We start from the raw sequence: 21943 nt of genomic DNA, 5'->3' as shown, positions 1-21943 counted from the left end.
TTATCAGAAAATAAATGGTATCAAGTGAGTGTTTGAACAACCAAATTGACTAAACTACATGTATAAAGTCACTACATGTATAGTCTTTCTCTGGACTGTAGTTTTCTGGTTAGCAGAAACAAGGTTTGAGAGAAAAGGAAAGCAATAAAAAGTACTCAGTTTTACATACTGTTCGGATGAGTGTACCATGGCCCTTTTATGTATGACATGAAATTTCTTTGTGAATCTTAAAAAAATGCCTTAAAAATGTGAAATTTGGCGATACGCAACCTCAGGATACAGTATCAGTATTCAATTAAGAACCCACTAATTAATACCAAACCCTTGATCGCACTTAAATCAATTAAACTTTAACATATGTCTTCATTTTGTAATCCTAAGATAGATTTACAAAGTAATAATTCACTAAACCCATTTTAATACCTTACCTTTATATATACTTTTGGCTCTTGCAACAAAAAGGTTAAGATCTTTACTTCTTAACTCTGTTTTAAGTGTATCTCCTAAATTTGTAGGAAACTACTGTTTTCTTCCTGATTGGCCATCAAATTTTCAGCACTGTTCTCCTTTTGTCACTCTCTTTGCTGGCTAGTATAATGAGTTATCCACAGTCTTCATGAAACTGGCCTGTAGGTGGAATTTTAACAGACCAGCCACCATTTTTACTTTCAATGGCTTGGGGTTCTTACTACTGGTTTATCGCAAAGACTGGATCTAAAAACTGTATATTGTATAGCCGTATTGACTTAACTACTATTTATGAATGAATGTTTTTGATAAGCTATAAGGTTATAATTTATCTTTGAAATATGAACTGTTTCATTGCATTGCCAAATTTTTAACCTAGTTACAAATTGCATGCATCTGGTCTCACGGCTGTACTTACATAAATGTCTGGACATGCAATTATTCCATATATACCCAATGGTGCTGCTCGTGTAGTGTTAATTTAATTATGCAATCAACTAATCAGTTACAAGTAAAATTGCAGTCACATGTGGCTGCACATCGGCTAATTAATATTGACGCACACCTGTCAAATAATTTCAAATAAACAATTAGGAGACCTGTAGACAGCATGTTTGTACTGTAATAAAACCACACTGACTGTAATTTACAAGGGTTGACAATTTTTTTTATGTCCAATATTGGAAAATTGGTGTCGGTCATTTGCAAAATCGGTCAATGACTGGCATTTTTGATCATTTCTGGATCCATGATATGCACTACTTTTTTCATAGCAAGAAAACAAACATTGTATTTCTACTATATATATACTATTTCATTGTTTTAATGTATCATTAATCAGAAAGTGCTTATTGTTTTTCAAGATGACTTTTCCCAAAGTATCACCCAAAAATTTGTATACACCTATTGTGTTTATCAGGTAACATAGGGTATCAGAATTTAATCTGACTTTACATACAAACTCAACATCTGTTTAAAAGGCATTTAAATTTCTATTTGGAGTTTAAAGAATGGTATTGTGTAGCATGAACATGTTGTCGTAATGATTTGGCCAATTGCGAACTACAATATCGACTTGTGCAATGGATTTTTACGAATATACATAATCGTGTCTGCGTTCTGTTTACTTTGTCTCTTTCGGTGAGGATTTTCTATTTCATAACAGGCACAATGATTAAATTGTAAGTAATGGAATACTTATGTGAAATTTGATATAACTGTTTAAGATATTTAAATGTTTGAAAATCTATCTTTAGTTGAACATATTGTAGTATTAGAGCAAAATTAATTCTATTATGGTAAAAATTTTATCTGATTATGCTAGGCTTAAAAAGTATAGAATACTCACTCCATTGGGAAAGTCACATACTGAGGAATTTAAAGTGAGAACCTATTATGAAACAGATTCAAACATTTTTATGTTTTCCATAGGTATATTGTGGTCTTTATTTGATAAATTATTTAATCTTGACATTTAGCCACAAAGTAGATTAATATTATAAAAAAGTGAGGTGTCATGTGCACTGTATTCAAAATAAATATTATAGTGCACTAATTTTTTTCTATGGAACAAACATGACTGAAATTATCTGGCATTAGTTGCATGAATATATGTGAAAAATGACCACAATCAATTATTTGTAGTTTTCTCTACTTTAAAAATAAACAAGCAAGAATTGGTTTGTAACTTCTAAGAGCAGATATGGTTTACAAGATTTATGACTAAACAGTACCAAAGTAATATGGTACATATATCAGATAAAAATATCTGTAATTAACACTGGCAGTTTCATTGTGCACTATGCACACTTGTAAAATTGATAGTATCTTATTAAAGTGCATATTTACTAAAAAAGTAATGTAAGTAACAAATCAGTAATAATAATAATTGGTTGATTAATTTCTTTGTTCCTTTTATAAATATTAAGTGGTCCGTTTAACCTTTTAGACTAGTAAAGTTACTTGGAGCTAAAGAAACCAGAAGAGCATACTGATCTTTAACTTTTCCTTTGTCAAATTTTGTTTTGATTTTTCTATTTTTGTCTTTCTTGAATTCATTCTAGGTGACTATTTGTCTGTTTGCTGTTTTGCCTGTTTACAACTGTTTAGTTTGGTTGAGCCAAAGTATAAAACTGACCTAAAGTAAAATTTGGAATCCATTTATATCACATGCTCATCTTTCAATAGATATAACATGGTTTTTTGCTGTCTGTCCCTCTGTTGATCAGCCCATACATCATAGTTTACCCAAGAACAATTTTTGAGTTTTTTTCTTAGAGTAAATATTCACCTTGATCAATTTCCTATTCCTTTCTTTTTTTTTGCTTTAGACTTTGTGTAAAGATGTTTTAATGCTTTATAGTTAGTTGGCATATGATTTGCTGTAGGGATTTGCAGCTGATTTGACTTGTGGATTATTTTGATATGTCCATTGTATCTTAGAACCTCCAAAAAATTAGAAATTATAATAGTAACTTTATGTAAATTTACATCTCAACATATCCTTTTAGATTTAAATGAAATTCTGATGATACATAATTTGGATTCTTTGACATTTTAATAAACATATTCACTATTCTGGAAATACAACTGATTCTTTTCACCAAACATGTATGTAATAAACCTTTTTCATATTCCCAATCTTGACTTCGTTTTATGAAATTTTGGGCAAAGGGAAGTAACTCTCCAACCAGCCAGACTGGTGTACAGTCCGATTGGAGCAATGGACAGCAGTAGACTTCAAGTTCAAATATTTGACTTAAATTGTAGCTGTGGTAAGTATGTGGATACTTTTAAATAATTTAATTCTTACCATTTAGCTACTTACCGAAGTGCAAATATTTTGAGTTTCAAAGAAAAATGTTTACTGTTCTTCCTTTCCCCCAATGAGACTGCCAACCAGGTTGTCTTGAGTTGATGGGTTACGTCCCTTTGAGAAATTGCTAAAATGGCTTGCATTTCATAAATATAAAAAAAAGGACTATCTGCTTGGGATGATGGAGGGTATAGAAGTTTAATTAATAATTGTACACTGATTCACACCTTAAAATGTGAGTTATCTGAAATCAATTACATACTCGGATAACATTGATAATAATTTGTAAACAGTGTTTGGAATAAAACCAATTAGTTCAGGACTAATCTAGCTTAATATCGACATATCAAATACTGTATATTAGTCATTCACTTGTCATGTTTGCCCCAAGATTGTTTTAGGAACAGCATTATCTCACAGAGTTACAATCCAGGAGACTTTTGTTATGAAATAGTTCATTTTAAAACACACAGGCAGGAGACATTTTTTTTCTTCTAGATATACTGCGTGTAAATAGTCAAGAATCAGTTTGAAAAAAAATGTATATTTATTTCATGAAATCCATAAAAACATTCAAACAGACAAATTAGTAATAGATACACCATGAAAGTCAGACAAAATCTCTCAAATGGACTTGACCTTAAAAATATACAAACAAATGGATTCGTTATCATATCATTCTACTCCATGAAAATGAGGCGAAATTCTCCAAAATGGAATGTAATTACCATTGCAACTTGGCTAAACTGTCAATATTCTTCTTGAAAGCATTAAGATATATTGTTTTATGTGGATATCAAAATTACTGTGTAGTGGAGTTAAACAGGTATATAGGGAAAATGTATCCATGAGACAATTCAGGGGAGATAATCCAACTAGAATGTTTTGGTCCAACTTGCCACTTCTTTATATACCACCCTTCTCAATACTAACTGAAAATGGAGTGAATCTTAATGTTGTAACTTTGCATATGATGTTCAAATAGAGTCCTGTGACAGCACTCCAAGTCTACTTGTGGATGTTCTTGTCATCCGTTTACATGTGTGGACAATTGATCATAGTTGTCGCCATACTCACTAGATATGAAAAAGGTCTAAATGAACTGTGCATTTTATGATAATCAAGCTTACTTTTACTAAAAAAATGGTATCATATTCACAATTATGGTTTTAAAGTTTTGTTACTTGTAAACTTTGCAACAGTATGCCCCTTTAAGAAGGCTGTAAACTAAGAATGAAATTTCACAACGTTATTGTACATAAAAATAAAAACAGTGATGAAATATATTATGTGCTGGGTTAATTATTTTTTATCACTACAGGGTGACCCCAAATTTGGGGTATCCTTTTGTGAGTTTGCATATGGTTTTCTGTCCTTGACATCAATACAGTCTCTAGTAGAATGTACTTTTTGTAGAATTTACACACTGGTATTCGGTTGATTCCTGTTAAACATATAGCCTATTTGTCAGATATACATTTGCAATTAACGGAATTTATCATTTCAAGGGAAAATACCCAATATTATCAATTTTTGAGTGGGACATATTCTTTTATCATGTCTAATTAAATTCTTGAAAACTATTGACCAAACTTTACGACAAACATAATGACTTTTCATTTAGAATTGTCAACTTTCATCTGTGGCAACTTACCTTCAGCACCTGCATTTATAGTTCTCATATCACAATTCATACATTATGCCAAAGCTTGCCGTAGCTACGCAGACTTTTTTGTATGGTGCAAGACTTCTTACAATTAGGCTTCTGGAACAGATTTAAGTTGCTACTAGATTGATGTGATCACTGCAGATGTTTTATGGTCGTCATCATGAACTAGTGGATCTTTATGGTGTATCCTTCTACACCATGAAAACTGATTTGTTCATTATGTCATAGTTTTCCATTCCTCTTTCGTCTTTCTGGATTTGACTTTTTATGAGCAACTCAAAGGGGTGTTTCTAGAGCAGTAGAGGATGCTTAGGACTGTTCTGCCATAGTGTCTTGGCAAAAGAAAGAGAAAATATTGTTGTAGAATTTACATACAACTACAACATAAGCTGTCCTACCTGAATCCAGAGTAAATCAGATATCTGATTAAATAGGTCATCTTCTGAAGCTGATCTTTATTAGTTTCAATTTATTTTGAACCTTTGTGAACCAAACTCCCGCCGAAAACAAAAAACCCTCCCCCTTTTTCACTCTGTAAGTTGTTGGGTTTTACAGGACTTGTAGTCTTAAAATGAGTTCAGTTGATGTATTAAAAAGGTATTGCAATGTTTCTATAGTTTATGACTATGCAACAGGAATGTTAATTCATATTTTGTAATTAACAACATTACTGAAATGAAATTAGGTACCCTACATCAGGGGCAGATCCAGGACTTGAGTTTAGGGGGGGGGGCGTGAATTGAATTAAGTGCCGTGCAAAGTAAGGCTAAAAATATTATGGGGTGAAACTTGTGGTGAAATTTTTGTTTCTTACCGATTTACGGGGGGCATACACCCGATACGCCAGTCCTTGGATCTGCGCCTGTACATGGCAAATATTAAAATCACGTTTAGCTCTTTAATAAGAACTAAATGATGTTAAGTGCATATAATTATTTCAGAACTTAAAAGTGCTGTTTTTATCAGTGATAAATTCATAATGACTGAGTTGTTTTGCATATGCAATTAAAGAACTAACATTCTTGCATGATTCACTGATGACCGATTTCATCTCTAAACCTTGAGCTAAAGACTTCACTTTCTAAAATTGCTAAAAAAGTGACACCCTAACTTGAATTTATCAGTTAAATCAATGCTTAATTTCATTCCTTGTTTTGATTCCTCACATTAAAAATCCATGACCTCCATTGACATATACCTCAGATCTATACCTGATCAATTTACCTTTTTTATACCTGATCCCAACAGGTAAATTCAACCTTGATACTGCTGGTATTTTTATGTATATGTCCATGCAAGAATCAAACAGGACTACAACTAGCCTTTTGGTGCAATTTTTCCACAGATTCGTGTTTATTTTTTTAGATCCAGACTTTACAGTTACCATTCTCTATTTTTCTTTATATTTACCTCGTATTTTGCCAGTTTCCACTTTTCTGTTGTTGCTTATATATCATCCCTGCAGCTGGTAAAAATAAAAAAGTTAAAATTATTTACTCCAGCTCATAGATATGCGACTGCTCACACACCATTACATTGCGATAAAATTGGAGCAAGTGAGAGATCCAGTTTTAAAAAGATTTAACCACAAACAGAAATTAATTTGCACAAATTTATATTTGATTACCCCATGCCTGATTCTGTCATAGTCTTGTATTTAATAGCTCTGTCAACAGTCAGATCCTTTACTATTAAGGTTTCTCATGTAGAGAGTTATTTACTATCTACACTGTCATTAAAGTTTATATCATTATTTAAAGGATATTTTGTTTATAAAGACCTTGGATAAAGTAAGGTCCCTACTTGATGGCATTTAAATTGTACAGAAAAATTCCCTATGGAGTTTGTTGAAACTTTGAAGAGCTATTGAAGAATATGGATCATTTAAATTCAAAAACCTCTTTATCTACTTTAAGACTGAAAGTGATTGTATGGATAAATTTTCCATGTTATGTTTATACAAAATTTTACACCCTCTTTGTACATAGAATATTTTAGGACTTTAGGGTTACTTTGAACTCCAGTATATACATTTTTTTAAAAGACTGGTTCACCCCTTAAAACAAGTTACTGAAGTACTATGACTTAGTTATTGGGAACTGTGTCTGACTGAATGCAGTGTCATGCAGATTTAATTTCAGTTGGTCTTCCATGAGTTATCACATTTTGTTCTTAAACATATAGGGAAAAGTCAAAATATGCTATTCAGTCAGAGAAATCCAAAAATCTATTTCACAAAGTCTGGAAGTTTAGGAGTGAATATAATCATTCGTCTGCACACTTTACCCTTTTACTTGAGTGAGTGAATCTCAGACAAACTTCTGATTAAATTCAAATCTTGAAGATCTTGAAGATTTTGTGCTGATGATACATTTTTTGTTGTGAATGTGTCTTAAATAAATTTGATATGTTACTACAGTTCAGGACTTCTGTGACTTTGTTTAAACATTGTCAGGTTTTCTGTTGTAACATGCATTTGGCAAATAGTGGAAAAAAACAATACTGAAGTATCACAACAGAAGGACAATTTACAAAGAAGTCAAAGTCCAAAGGCATGGCCAAAACAAGTAAACAAAAAACTGGAGACAATCCACAAACACAATGTAGACAACAGATTATTGAATGCTGAAAATAAAAACAGAAAAATAAGACAGCATACAAAATAGTAAAGCACATGCAATATGAACTCCTTCATAAAATCAGGAGTGAGATCAGGTGTCCTGAATAGGTAAGCCTGTTCTGCTCTGCAAGTGGCACCCATCACATCATAAGTCATATAACTGCACATGGAGCCTAGGATAACTGAGAGAAAATTTATAAATATATAAAATGGTTGTCTTTAAAGTAAACCATAAAAATTACCATTGTTTTTGCTTACTTTCAGAACACATTCTGCCAAAGTCCCTCGGAAGCGAAATGAGTCCCCGCTTCAGCAACAGAAAAGGGCAGCGACCAGCCTCTCTCAAGCAACACCTCAACATTTCTCCAATAGTGCTTCCTCTGGACATTTTCTGGTAAGTTTCCTCGTAGATTTGGAATGAACCAAAAATATTTTAACCAAATATTGACAACAAAAATTCAAAGTTCATTCCCATAATCAATGTTCATGAAAATTTATGTAGTGTGTATTTTCTACCTGCTCCCTCTACAAATTGATTTAGAGTAGGAAAAAAGGAGAAAATGCTTCTGTTCAAGCCATAAAATCCCAAAGGCAAAAATATTCAATATGTGTAGCTTGTAGTGTATACATTTTATAATTGTGTTAAAATTTGGTGTTTGATGATTTTAAATTAAGATTAAAATAAATTGGATCAAAATTTTGAGAATGCTTGTCTCTTGATATTTATTCAAATTCCAAATTCTGTTGGACATGCTCAACACTTATGACAAACTTTTAGTAGCAGTCTTTATATAAATCAGGCAGGACGTGACAATTATTAGATTGTACAAGAAATGGGTTCTTTGCAAGAGTTATCATTCTTGATTTGATTTATTCAAGTGGGAGATGAATGCATGGTTTTCTCTGAAATAAGGATTTACAGAAAAGGCAATAGTTACTTAGAAATAAGGTGCATGTAGATTAAAAAAGCATTGTTTGATGGGCTTTTCTGCACTATGAATCACCTCACCCATTGCAGTGTGTGAATTTTATATGGATTGGTACTTAAATGTTCAGCAATTTAGTGTATTTTTATTTTTAAATTGAAAAATTAAACAGCTGATAAAGAACTGTATGCTCTTGACTTACTTGAAATAGGTAGACATTTCGACTTTTATATTGACTCAAATAAAATTCATAAATTGATTCAAACATCCATTTATGAACCATTACAAAAATCCATATTCCCTTTTATTGGTAACCTTTTGTAAATAGTTGAAACCATTTAAAAATTATTAGATGCATTTGATATATATTCTGTCAAAGAAGAATGTATTGCCGTTTTACATGTATGTCTTCAAGTACCACTCTCACGTGACGATTTAATTGTTAGATAAGTTAGGCTGTGAATAAGACTGTATTTGAAATGAAAGTACAAACATAAAACAAGAACAAGGTAAATTCTGAAGTTTGTTTCTATGTACACATGTAATTTTAATGTTTTCTGATAATACATATTTTATAATTTCTGTCTTTGTGATAAACTTTTTGCCTTACAGGACCAGAAGTAATATCTAAACAGTTTTCTGGATCAGAATAACATCTAAACAACTTTTGGATCTGAAATAATGTTGAAATAATCTTTGGACCAGAACGACTTTTTTTCAATGTCAGTTCTTTTTACTCCCTAATTTTGACAAGTGTCACTGGTAAAGTTAATTTGACAGCCTTTCTGGCTTGTGGAAATATCAAGACAGAATTGCTGTTTAACCAGGGTCCATTTCCATCCATTAATGGTCCAATGTTTTTCATGTTTATGATAACTTCCAAGGATTTGATATCCTCTAAGTTTTGAAGTCAGTTGTTGTTACACTGTTTTTATCATTCCCCCTCCCCCTTCTACATGTGTCTTGTTTATTTACTCACTTTAAAGCTTAAGGTTAGCTAGGTGTAGATTCAAGGACTGGCGTGCCGAGCATACACCCCCCTAAATTGGTAAGAAAAAAAATTTTCACCACAAGTTTCACCCCATTGCTTTAATTCAATTAACGCCCCCTCATCAAACTTAAATCCTGGATCCGACGCTGTTAACCTTATCTGTCTCTACAAGTAATTTTTTTAGGATGTGGTACCTACAAAATGACTTGATGTACTACTTTTGTTTTATATAATGACCTGGTTAAAAGACTGAGCAGTCTCAGAAAAAAACTTGGGTAATATAAAACCATTCAGTAACTTGGTAGACATTGGAGATCAGGGAATTTATTTCCTACTAATTAATACCCTGTACCCTCAACATCCAAAGAAGAAATAAAGATGATACCGTAAATATTTTTTCTTCACCTCACAAATTTATTTTCCTTGAATTTCTTACTGTGTGGTCTATTAGGAGTTTTTTTTCTGGTAAAAATTTAATCAAAGCTCTGAACTTTTTTAAGCAATTAAAGAATTTCTTAGACATTAAACCTTAGTTTATTCAGTCTCTTAAATCTTGTCAAACATTTTCAGGACTTGAGTTTGACACTCTCTTGTATTAAATAACTCAAAACATTTCATATGTCAGGCTGAATAATTTTGTCGTTCAAAAGTCTTGTAAAATTAAACAAATAAAGGTTCCTATTTCAAATGAACATGTCACTCATCTAAAAATGTCTGAGAACACTTTAATCCTTAAGATTAAAACTTTTTAAACTTTATCAGATTATTTTAAAACTTTTCTATATGCAGACTGATTTAGAGGCATTTTTAACTGGCATTTTGATTTGTATGAATTATTCATTTTACACAATGTGATTTTATTCAATTTTTCAATAGGGTAAGTTTTTCTTTCCCATTTCTTCTTTAATTGAGTCAGTTTGATAGAAATTGAATATTGTTAAAGTGTGAAATATTCCCACTAAGAATTTCGCCATAGAAAAAATGAGTGCACTTATGATTTAATCTTAAATGCTTACTTAATACATGCACTTATTGACATGTATAATGGAATAAAACACCTCCATAGAAAGTGATTTTTTATTCAAAAGAAAATTACACTTCTGTTTTCAAAAAGTTTAATATTTCCTTTTGTAAAGGCAGCATGAAACTATTTGTTCAAGGTGCTTATTAAAAAATTGTTTTGCGCAAGAAAAGGTCATGTTTTTGAAAAGTTGTTCAGGACTTTGGCTGATAAGTCCTCCTTTTGGCCTCACGTTTAGACCATTTTTAAAAGTTATTGACCCCATGTCTTCATTAGAGTATTAGTAATAAGTGGTAATTACGATTTGTTATGATTTAATTTGTTATTTAGTACATGTAATAATTAGCTCTTTTATACTATTGTATTCAACATAATACTACATTATATTATTAAGTCATTAATGTTGATACCTAGTTATGAAGAAGAGCTATGGTATAATGTTGATACCTAGTTATGAAGAAGAGCTATGGTATAATGTTGATACCTAGTTATGAAGAAGAGCTATGGTATAATGTTGATACCTAGTTATGAAGAAGAGCTATGGTATAATGTTGATACCTAGTTATGAAGAAGAGCTATGGTATAATGTTGATACCTAGTTATGAAGAATAGCTATGGTATAATGTTCAACATTTTTCTGTCCTGTAGAATGCTTTGACAGAAATTTGTATTCACTATAGATTGTACATGCATGTCTTAAAGAAGAATGATCCATTTTTGTTATCACTGAATCCAATCCCCCCTCTGTTAATGGAGATATATATATGATCATGTTGTCCATCAATGTTTTGTTTCATTTTTTCTTGGCTACTACTTTTCAAAGCCTTTTGATATTTTGACAGAAGTTTTTATTGGGTATGATATATTTTGTGAGACTTGAACTGAAAACAGGGTGGCATCAACTTTGTGTTTGATGATATGGTTTCTATTTTGACCATGTGGTTACTGGCGTATGGAACGGAGAGTTCCTGTATGAGCTTTATTCGCAGTTTTTTCTAGTATATCTTTGAGCTGTCAGACTCTAAACACTAAAATTTTGCACAGGCATATTGTCTGCTTAAGACCTCAAGCACCGCTCAGTTTATTTATTCTTTCCATCAATACCTTTGCATCTCAACTTACATGTATGTTCCTATATATTGGTATAACTTACATGTATGTTCCTATATATTGGTATGTATCATGTTCTATCTTCAGACAGGAGAGCCTTCAGAAAGACGTGTCCTACAATCAGCTAACAGCAATTATTTCAATCTCAGTAACCAGGGCCTTAGATTACAGAGAGAATGGACAAGTTTATCTAATTCACGATCCATGAAACGAGCCTCGAACGTAAGATAAATTTGTTTTAAGGAAAATGGTTTTTACTGACATAATATAGTTGAAACAATGTTCTTTGCTTTCAGGAACAACATACATTCAGTGTTTCATTTCTTTTAAATTGAATAACTTACAGGAAATTATGTTTTAAATTCACTCTCTCACAGAAATATCAACATGCTTTTAAGAAGTTTAAGAGTTGGTATTGTTCGTTTCAGGTTACTGTACTGTCGTATACACACTTTTTTTTTAGATTATTGTTGGTATGGAAATTATTGCCATGTTTTTGTGACTTTTCCAGTTTTCACTATATGGAATGATAAAGAAATGTTTTGTCCTAGAAATCATATATTGAATAAATGATCTTTCTCTTAATTCTAGTCTTTGTTATGATGCAAACAAAACTGTGTATCCTCTGCGACCGTAAAATCATTCACAACATTATTGAAAATTTTGGATGACAAAAAGAACAATTATAGGAAAATAAAAGAATTTTTGTCCATAAAATTACATTACATAATAGATTGGTCAATCCATTAATGATTGTATCGTATTTCAATGGGTCATGAGTGTAAGATTGATTTATCTCTGATGTACATGCAGGATACATGTCATTTATTCATATGATTATTCATTATTATGTAATATGTTCTTCCTAGAAATCAAATATTGAATAAATGATCTTTCTCTCAGTTTTAGTCTTTGTAATGATGCAAACAAAACTGTGTATCCTCTGCGACCGTAAAATCATTCACAACATTATTGAAAATTTTGGCTGACAAAAAGAAATTTTTTGTCACAAAAATCTCAGCTCCCACAGTCCCACTAGATGGATTGATTTCAAACTTGAAATGTGGCTCTATATAGATGAGGCATACATTGTAATCGATTTAGGTTGCTGTTTGATTATCAACTTCCTGTTTTAAAGACTGTCCTATTTTTTGCTGATCGATATTTCACACAGCTTTTCTCAGCAGCTACTAATCACAAGCTCTTGATATTTGGTATCCAGCATCAGATACAGGTCTCATATAGGGTATGTAAGTCTAGTTCTAGTTTCATTTTCTTTACTGGAATTTCCGATGTAGAACGTATTGAAAACTGAAGACCGACCTGTATTTTATTGTTTACTCCCGGGTACTCAAAACGCTGTGTAACAATGCAAGATCTTCTAGGCTATGTTTTTTTCTTACTACATTTATCATGTAGAAATAGTTATTTATCAATTTTATTGGTATTTTTTACACAGAAAGATTTTCGCCCTTAACACTGAATTCAACGCTCTCTAAATGACAAATCTGTATGCTTTTGAATGGACCCATTCTCGTGAAATCAAGGGGTCACATGAGGAGACTTAAATACCCTATTGTAGGATCCAATTTCAGGCTTGCAGGAAATCATTACCTCCTGTTTAACAAAATTCTGCCAAATCTTTCTTTGACCCATTTTTTATGATCTGTGTTTGGAATGACAAAGACAGTTTTCTTTGCAAAAACCTCAGACCCAATGGATGGATTGATTTTCCAAATTGGTATGTGGCTTTATATAGATGGGCTGTAAATTATAATTGACTTTTGGTGCTGTTAAATAGCAACTTCCTGTACATGTGGAAGTATACATCTGTACGTAGCACAACAATGTATGCAACCTCATGTTTTATTTTTCTTGATATTGTAAAAAGTGCATTCATATATAGGTTTAAAAGACAAAATTGTAATAACAAATATTCAATCATTTCCCCATTTAAAGTACTGGTACTGTTTATCAGAAAATTATCTTGCAGTGCATGTTTGTTATCCAAAAAAATGAAATTGCATCGATTGCTAACCCGTAACTACCTTCATTGAACTTACAGTGTATATATGCATACAAAGATCTCTGATATCAATACTGTAATATGTGCAGTTAATTTACAGACTTATAAAATTTTGGCTGTACATGTATTATGTATAAAAGCTAAATCCACAATTGCTTAATGCATAATAACTCTGTTTATTTTGTCTTTTTAATAGATAGTTAACCACAGAGTTGACAGGATGTATTTTATGAGCGGCAATTCCATCCAACTAAAACCACGATATGATGTGGATGAGGATGAACTCAAGAAAATGAAAGAACAGCAAGCCAAAAATAAACAAACTGCTCATAAACGGTAAGAGGCTGTAGTACTGAAGCTTGGTTTGTTTTAAAATATGGTTTGTATTACAACAAGCATTCTAATAAATGAAAAATTTCTTATGTTTAGGCCAAGAAAAAATTGTGTCTGTTAAATGTTACTGTACCTACCCTTTTTATTGATATTTTTTTAATGAAATGCCACTAAACTATCATTTTGTAGTTTAGCACTTTTAAAATAAAGAAATCCTCCCACAAGTGCCTATTAGAATAGTTTAAAAGAACTACTTAATTTTTTTTATCCAATTTAACCTTAAACAGACATAATTATTTTTTCTTGGCCTTAGATAAAAACAGCTTTTAATCATCACATACAGTGAGAAAAACTATTTTTTATGGAAACTATCAGACTTCACAGCTCTGTAAGATCCACTTAGAGCTTTACCTGATACTTTTGCTGATTAATACAACTGGAAGGTGTGGAGAAATGTTGTTTCTAAGGAGTGTGTGTTGATTCTATTTCTTTTGTGAGGTTATACATAGGTTTACAACAAAGGATGTGGTATGTTTGGGGGGTTACATTGGCCTTCATAGGTTACAAATGGTCAGTAAAAAAAGTAACTGCTCAACATGTTTAAGTCCTTATTCAAAGGAGAGATGACCTAATCCAACACATTTAAATATCCATAATTAACTCATGTCAGTCATGTGTTCAGACTTTATGACATCATCATGGGTCATCAATAAGAAAATTGGCAAAAAAAAAAGTCCACTTGTTTTTTATTTCTTTGGTGCAGCAATGGTATGGTCATCATAATGAATGAATTGTCTATATATATTAATCATTGTATTAAAACTTGATCAATCCAATCCTTTTTATAACTGAAACATTGATCAATCCAAACCCCTTTAGAACTGACTATTGAGTTTTGGCAATTCAAATAATGAATAATAAACATGAAGTAAAATCAGTTCATGAATGGATCTCTTCCAAGGTTAACTTACCTTAGTTTATTTGGTCTAGACAGGTTTCAAGGTTACAAACCTCAGTGATGATAGTGCATTTTACTTTTATAAAGCTTGGTGATTACAATTTATTTACCCACATGATGTTTTGTCTAATCAAACAATGTCTTTATAAGCAGTTACTAAATACTCATAAACAATGTATTGCATAGTTAATCAGATTGTTTGCTCAGGAATTATCATACTTTTTACATAGTGTCGTTTCCTAAATGTGTTTGAATGAGTTTTTCTTTTAGCTTATCTTGAAGCTCTCCTGTATCCAAGTTTTTTGTTATATTGGTAGTTGCCATTAACATTATTTGCTTGATAATGCATGTATTGGTTCATATTTTTATCTTCTTCTTGCTGTTATATTTTAAAGCTTCTTTGATTTACAAATTCAAAGTCCTTCATGTCTTCAGTGTTGAAAGTCTTTAAATTTCTTTTTTTTTCAAAATTTTTGAAATGATGTTTTTAAATCTGCATGTGTGAGTCTTCATTCTTCTGATCAAAGTGTATTATCATTTCTTTCTTGCAATCAAAGTAAAGCCTAACTTTCATCTTGAAAAGATCAAAGGGTTTCAATTGCATGGAAACCTTCTGAATTGTTGGTAGACACGATAAAGAAAAATAAATTTGCTTGGTTTAGTCGAACAACAAAATTCAACTCAAATGTTTTAACTATTTGATCTATTTTTCAAACTTTGTAAATATGCAAATTGCACGACTCTAAACAATTTTCAAAATTTCACAATTCATACTCATTGTCATACACTATGACTCTTTTGTATCGTCTAAATTTCTAATCTATCTCTGTCTTTTTCTTCTGCTCTTTTTCCACCTCTCTTTGAAGTGTTCACGTCAAAAGGCTGAAAAATTTCCATGTTGTGATGTTACCAAATGGTGATAACTCCATGACAAATTTGCATGAGGACTATAACTTGGAAGGTCATAAAAATGAAGAGGCTGAACTTATATGTTTAGAGGACCAGATGGCGGAAAACCAGGAACCAGTTCAAGAGGAAATACCTCCTCCACAAGAATCTCAATGTCAGATTTATGACTACGATGAAGAGAATGTACGTCACACTGTTAGCATTGAATCAGGAATCCCTGAAGTGGAAATTAAAGCTGAGGATATTAATTATGGAATTGAAGACCTTGGAAATGAAGAAGAACAGGACAACATTAAGGGTCCTGTCAACGTTCTTGATATCCTATCTCAGAAAGACCAGTGGATCTTTGGGCGATGTATGATCGAATTAATGAAAAATGCACATGAAGAGGCTAACAAAGAAAATGTATTTCAGAAAAAGAAACCCAAGTTTTTCCCAGCTCGTTTAAAAAGAATTGGACACAAGCCCAAAAAGATTGAGAAAAAGAGTTCATTCAGTGACATTTTGGGATCTCCTTCTTTAAATAGGAAGAACTTTCCACGGCAGAAAAAGAACATTAGTCAGAAGAAAACTGGAATGGAACCAGTCAATTGCGACTGTAGAAAATATGGGTATCCCAATTCTTTGGAGCTCATGGTAAATGGGGCACAGATACCTTTCTATCAACCTACCTTTGGTAGAGGACTGTTGATGTAACTACTTTGTTTTAACCTATTTTTCCTTCTTGTGCATCATCAGTATAGAGTTAATTCCTGTTACTTGCAAAACCTAATTTGTCAGAGAAAGTTATTCAATTAACAGACACTTTCATTCAAGTATGATTGCATTCCTGTTTCAGTGTAAAGTCATGGAAAAAAGAAATTATTGCCGTGATACTTAATTTTTAACCAAAATTTGGTGAATTCAGTAATGACTTATCATTTCAGTTCCATTACGGAGAAATTTTAAAAATTGCCTTTTTTACATGGTAAAGAAAGGAAATCGCTTTTTGTTTTTTAGTATCTATGCAATTAACAGGAAATGAACTAACATGCATGGGATTAAGCCATAAACTATTTTATTTTTAAATCATTTTGCAATATTTTTATTCAGCTGTGCAAACAAAACTTTCCATCATGGCATCACATATTGTTTTTGTCTCTAGATTGTTTTCGTCTTTACATTTGTACTTGTATCTCCTATTAAACTTCTCCATTTCTTAGAGTACTACCCGTATATGTTTATTTAAAGAAACCATCCTACTCTCTCTGCTTCACTTGATACAAGTACATATTTCTACAGTTAGGTTATATATATATATATCAAATTGTATATAGCTTGAAATTTAGTTTTTTGTTTCACTTCAGTGCATTGTTTTCAAAATAATCTATCTTGTCTCTATTTAGTTGAAGGATTTTATTTCTGTATATTGATTTATTGCCTTTTTTTCTTCCTGATAAATCTAGTCGATTCAATGAACATTTATCTTTCAGTAATATTTATTATAACTAGTAATATATCTAAAATGCATTTAATATCTATCTGAGATGAATTGGAGTTTAAACAGTAAAAAATACATGTACCTGTATATTATTTGTTGTTTTGCAAGTAAACTTAATAGTTTGCATTTTGTTAGTCTTTTTAAAAATGTAAAGGCAGATGGTGTCCCATTTCTATACAGGATGAACTGGTATATTGTTTTTGCCTATGCTTTCTGTCTGTCTGTCTACTGCCTGTCAAAAGATTTGTTTTTCCTACATCTGTAATGTTGTTCATAGGATTGGAGTGAAATTTCGCATACTTATGCCTCTCTTTGACAGGCATCTATTAAGTTCATCAAGTTTTTTTGATAGCATGCTTGTTGTTTATCCTTTAATTCTTTTAAGGTTTTTAAATCTTCTTATGAGCAGATAATTTACATGCTGACAACAACTCAGTCATCAAACCAGTGAAATCTGACTAATAAGCACTGTGGTTTCTGTATTCATTTTTCTTCAGTCCTTATATTAACAAACCTTAGCAATGACCAATGCTAGAAATATTGTTTCAAAATAAAACACAAACTTCTATCAGTCTGACTGTCTGAAAAAGTATATATCTTGTGGCAGCTGGCAAATAATACTAATATTTTGAGGGTTGGTTAGGCCAAGCTGCTGGGTTGCCAGTCTGAATGTTTTGGAATCAGTTTACAATATTTTCATTATGATGACTTCTTGCAGTGTATGCTGTGCATTTGATAGTAACTTCATATGACAACGTAATTTTATATGCATGACTTTGCTGAATATTGAACTCACAATACTTTTAGTACAAAATATTTATTAAAGAATGACAGTGAGCATGGGAAACATTGTACAATATATTTCTTGGAAGAGCAATGTATTTCTTAAAGGTTTCATATAAAAGTCTCAAACTGAGATTTTCCTAGACTCCAATTTTGACCAATCAGATTGTTGAAATCTAAGATTTGAGGAAAACTTTAAAGATTTAAGAAAGTTCTCAATTTAAAACTTTTTTTTATAAAACTTTAGGCCTGGTATAAAAAAAATTAATTAGTACATGAATAGTTATTATGTCTACCAGATTTCTGTATAATATAGATTTGGAGTTTTTCAAATACAGTGAAACTTGTGTAAACTGAAACTTTTTGGACTGAAGATTTTGTTTGTGGAGGTAGACCTAAGGTAAGGGACACAACTCTTACAAATCATTGTAACATTTGTATTCATCATTTTACATCAATCTCATGCAAGCATCAAAGTACTTGGATTGATAGGTGTTGGTGAAATTCAACTGATTTCAAGAGTTGTGTCCTTTACCTTAGGTATAACTTAAGGCAAGTGTTATGTTTACTCAGGTTCAAAAATCATTGAAATTGAAATGAATGGACTTCATTAAAGATGTCTGGTTTATCCAGGGTTTGGGTTGGACAGGTTTCAATGAACTACCACTAATGTTTGTAGAAGTAATTTTTTACATTATATTTAATTGCTTTTTTTTTTCTTTTTTTTCTTTTCTTTCAATTCCTTTCTCAAACATCCATTTGATATTTTATCTCATTCATTGGAATGAAATATTAAATTGGAAACATTTTCTCTTTCCCTTTTTCTTCTTGTCTATCACTCCATACGGTGCAGGGGCAGCAGAACATCCAGTAGAAATTCTCTCAAGGGCAATAATAAACAGGTAAGTCAATTTTAATCATTTTACTTGCAATACAATGTAGAATCAAATGCACCTTGTGACATTAAATTAGATTTACTGAAATAATCTTATACTTTTAGGCTTTTCAATTTCTAAAAAAAAAACACTGAAAAAAATAAAATGCCACCATTGAAAATTAAATTAAAATCTAGTATGTAGTGACCAGTAATAAAACAGTACTCAAATAAAACCTGTCTCTTTTTTTTATTTTTGAAAATCCCTTAAATTCAGACCACTTTTCTGGGTCTGGTTTCATAAAGAATCTCAATTTGAGATATTCCTTCTATGCTCCCGCAACTCATATTCAACCGGTAGGTAATCAAATCAATTGAAATTGCAGATTTGAAGAAAATCTCAATTTTAGATTTTTGATAAAACCCAGACCTGGGTTGACTTCTTAATTCTAGTGTGTTAGATTTTTAGGTTAGAAATTCTCAGTCATTATGTCCTCAATACATATGTTCATGAAGATAATTTGATTTTTGCACTATGTTTTCTATTGAAAATCATTAAAATTTCTGCTTTTCAAACAGTTTCATATTTTGGGTTGTTTCTTATACTTCAGATATTAGGTATTGTATTATGAGTTAAATTTTATATTACAGAAAGAACCTATAGATATACAAAAGAAGTTACAACCAGGTAAGGTCAATAAAAGCTATATTTATTATACCCATACTCAATGATTGGGTGGTGTATTGGAATTACCTTATCAGTCCGTCCTAATTTTTCATTCCAATGATGTCTGCTCTCGAGGGATTGATTGGTATATGGCTTTATATAGATGGGGCATTTGTTGTAAGTGATTGTGGTTGCTGTCTTATATCAAACTCCTGTAATGAGTAGGGGTATACCTAGTACAACAACACTTACAACTTCATGCTGATATTCTCATCCATGCCCAGGTTTCAAGATTTAAAGTGAGGGGTTTTTTTTTGTGACTGATTTGTTAACCAATTGCGCATTAGTTCAGCTTATATTTTATAGAATGCATATCAAAGTGTCCATATCTTTTGTAGTGAATGTCTTGAAATCTGAAATGATTTGTACATAGTGTTTATTTTTCAAAATATTTACTGTTTTTCTTTACAGGTTCTGAAGTTACTGGAGATACAACAGTGAGTTTGATAAAATATAAGAAAGAACCAAACATTAATATAAATTTTATGATGTTGAGCCAAACAATATGAAAAAAAAGAAAAGAAACTTTTTTTGTACTCAAAATATTATAGAAGAATTAGTTTCTTCTGTATAATGAAAACAATTATTAAAAAATCAGATTTTTCTCAAAATTGGTGTCTGCTTTTTTAGGACAAAATTGTGAAGATTATATGTCACAATTTATGTAAATGATTTATTCTTAAATGTAAAATATATCCTCTTGAATAAGTCATTATGTAAATTGTTTTACAGACAAGCAGTGAAGTAAATTTGAAGAAGCCAGACGGGACAATTAGCCCAATACAAGGTTGGGATGCCAAAGACAAGGCTATTACTGAAGAGAATGTGATTATACGGCAGAAATCTTTACATGACGGGGAGGAGAATGTTCCTAACGGGGACACAACAGATGACATTGATGAAAACATGCGAGCAGATGGTCGTATTGATGGTTTTGCTGTGAATAAACCAGAGGACAATTCAGAAGAAAATAAAGTGGAAGTGACTGAACAAGAAGAGGGGGAGGAGTGTAATGATGTAAAAGGAGAGACAAATGATGATAATGTTGCTCAAGATAATACGTGACTGTGATATGCAAATTTTATCTTAGGATATACTTTTCGTAATTTTTACAAATGTTGAGGAAATGGTGGATTATTTCAGTAAGCTCTTTGCGATTCATTCCAAATATTTTTTAAATGAACTTTTTCTATTAGAATTAATTTAAAGGTCTTTTTTTTTCATATAAAGAATTCATTTAATTCTTCAAGACTGTGACACTGTATGAAATAAGGAATAGAAAACAATCTTTAATTTTAGTTTTTTTTTGTTGTTGCTAATGCTGGTATGTACCATACATGGATGAGTTTTCTATAATAGTAGATGGACATGACATGTCTTTTTGAAAAAAATATCAATTTGTTATCATATAGATATGATATATGTAGGAATTGGATAAGAAAATCATGCGAGATATCCCACCATTTCAGTTCTCTTGAAACATATAAAAACAAATAGTATCAGTTTAAATGCAATAAAGTGCAAGGAACATCTTCACATACATGTTTCCATTCATGTTTGTGTATAATACATGTATTTTTTCCATGACAATTTTTTGCTTCTGTATTTGATTAAATCACTATTTTAAAACATAATTGCATTATTTATTGTTTGTGAAATTCGTATCATCTGAAATGTATTGTAATATTTTATAGTTGCATTCTACTTGTATCTAAATATTTATATTTTTATATTTGTATATTGAGTTTTGTATGTTAAATTTCACTTCTTTCCTGGACATTTCATTTGAAGTTGTCAAGTATTAGTTATTTCCCTTTACATTGTTTCATATAATATTTAGCCATATTGGTTCTTGAAAGCAATTTGATTTATAGTTCAAATTCTGTGGCATTAAAAAGTACCAATAAATTAATGTATGTGCTTCTGAAATTAGTAATGAAAGTAATATACAATAATTTTTGCACTATTTTCTTTTGGTTTGTCAAAAAAGATTTTAAATTGTTTTAATATTTTTTCTACATTTTAATTGCAAAGTGTAGTTTTTTTACCACGCTATGGAAATTCTATAATGAAGTATCTTTTCTTTTGAATTCCTGTCTGTTTTGTAGCACCTTTTTGAATGGCCAAATATAGCACAGTAGACCAGTAGATTTTATATAGGTGATTTTTACTCTTTTTACATCTTGTTATTCACTTTTAGGTGAATTAAATTCATTAAATTTATATGAAATTG

General features: G+C 31.2%; 1 protein-coding gene and 1 long non-coding RNA gene across 4 annotated transcripts in view; one reads left to right on the top strand and one right to left on the bottom strand.

Annotated features, from left to right (window-relative positions):
* LOC148618125 (uncharacterized) overlaps positions 1 to 1286 on the bottom strand; it is a 9483-nt gene extending 8197 nt beyond the window's left edge. The window contains exons 1-2 of the long non-coding RNA XR_015922652.1: positions 887 to 1286; positions 429 to 627 (exon numbers count right to left, since the gene is read on the bottom strand). This is a non-coding gene — a long non-coding RNA (uncharacterized LOC148618125). The remainder of the gene's footprint in view (positions 1 to 428; positions 628 to 886) is intronic.
* LOC148618124 (uncharacterized) overlaps positions 1 to 21943 on the top strand; it is a 26167-nt gene extending 4224 nt beyond the window's left edge. The window contains exons 4-10 of one of the 3 annotated variants that reach the window (XM_088586012.1): positions 7837 to 7966; positions 11708 to 11842; positions 13843 to 13982; positions 18963 to 19011; positions 19635 to 19671; positions 20122 to 20147; positions 20443 to 21943. In XM_088586012.1, the coding sequence (XP_088442138.1) occupies positions 7837 to 7966; positions 11708 to 11842; positions 13843 to 13982; positions 18963 to 19011; positions 19635 to 19671; positions 20122 to 20147; positions 20443 to 20775 (850 nt within the window). In that variant the 3' untranslated portion in view covers positions 20776 to 21943. Of the gene's footprint in view, positions 1 to 1459; positions 1650 to 7836; positions 7967 to 11707; positions 11843 to 13842; positions 13983 to 15803; positions 19012 to 19634; positions 19672 to 20121; positions 20148 to 20442 lie in introns of those variants that run through there. The other 2 variants (XM_088586013.1, XM_088586011.1) reach the window with 2 other exon arrangements.

Source organism: Perna viridis, chromosome 5 (assembly GCF_037379345.1).
Source record: "Perna viridis isolate PV_CMFRI_1.1 ecotype Kerala chromosome 5, ASM3737934v1, whole genome shotgun sequence".
NCBI lineage: Eukaryota > Metazoa > Mollusca > Bivalvia > Mytilida > Mytilidae > Perna > Perna viridis.
Note: the sequence above shows the minus strand (reverse complement) of the source record. Positions and strands in the feature narration are given on the sequence as shown.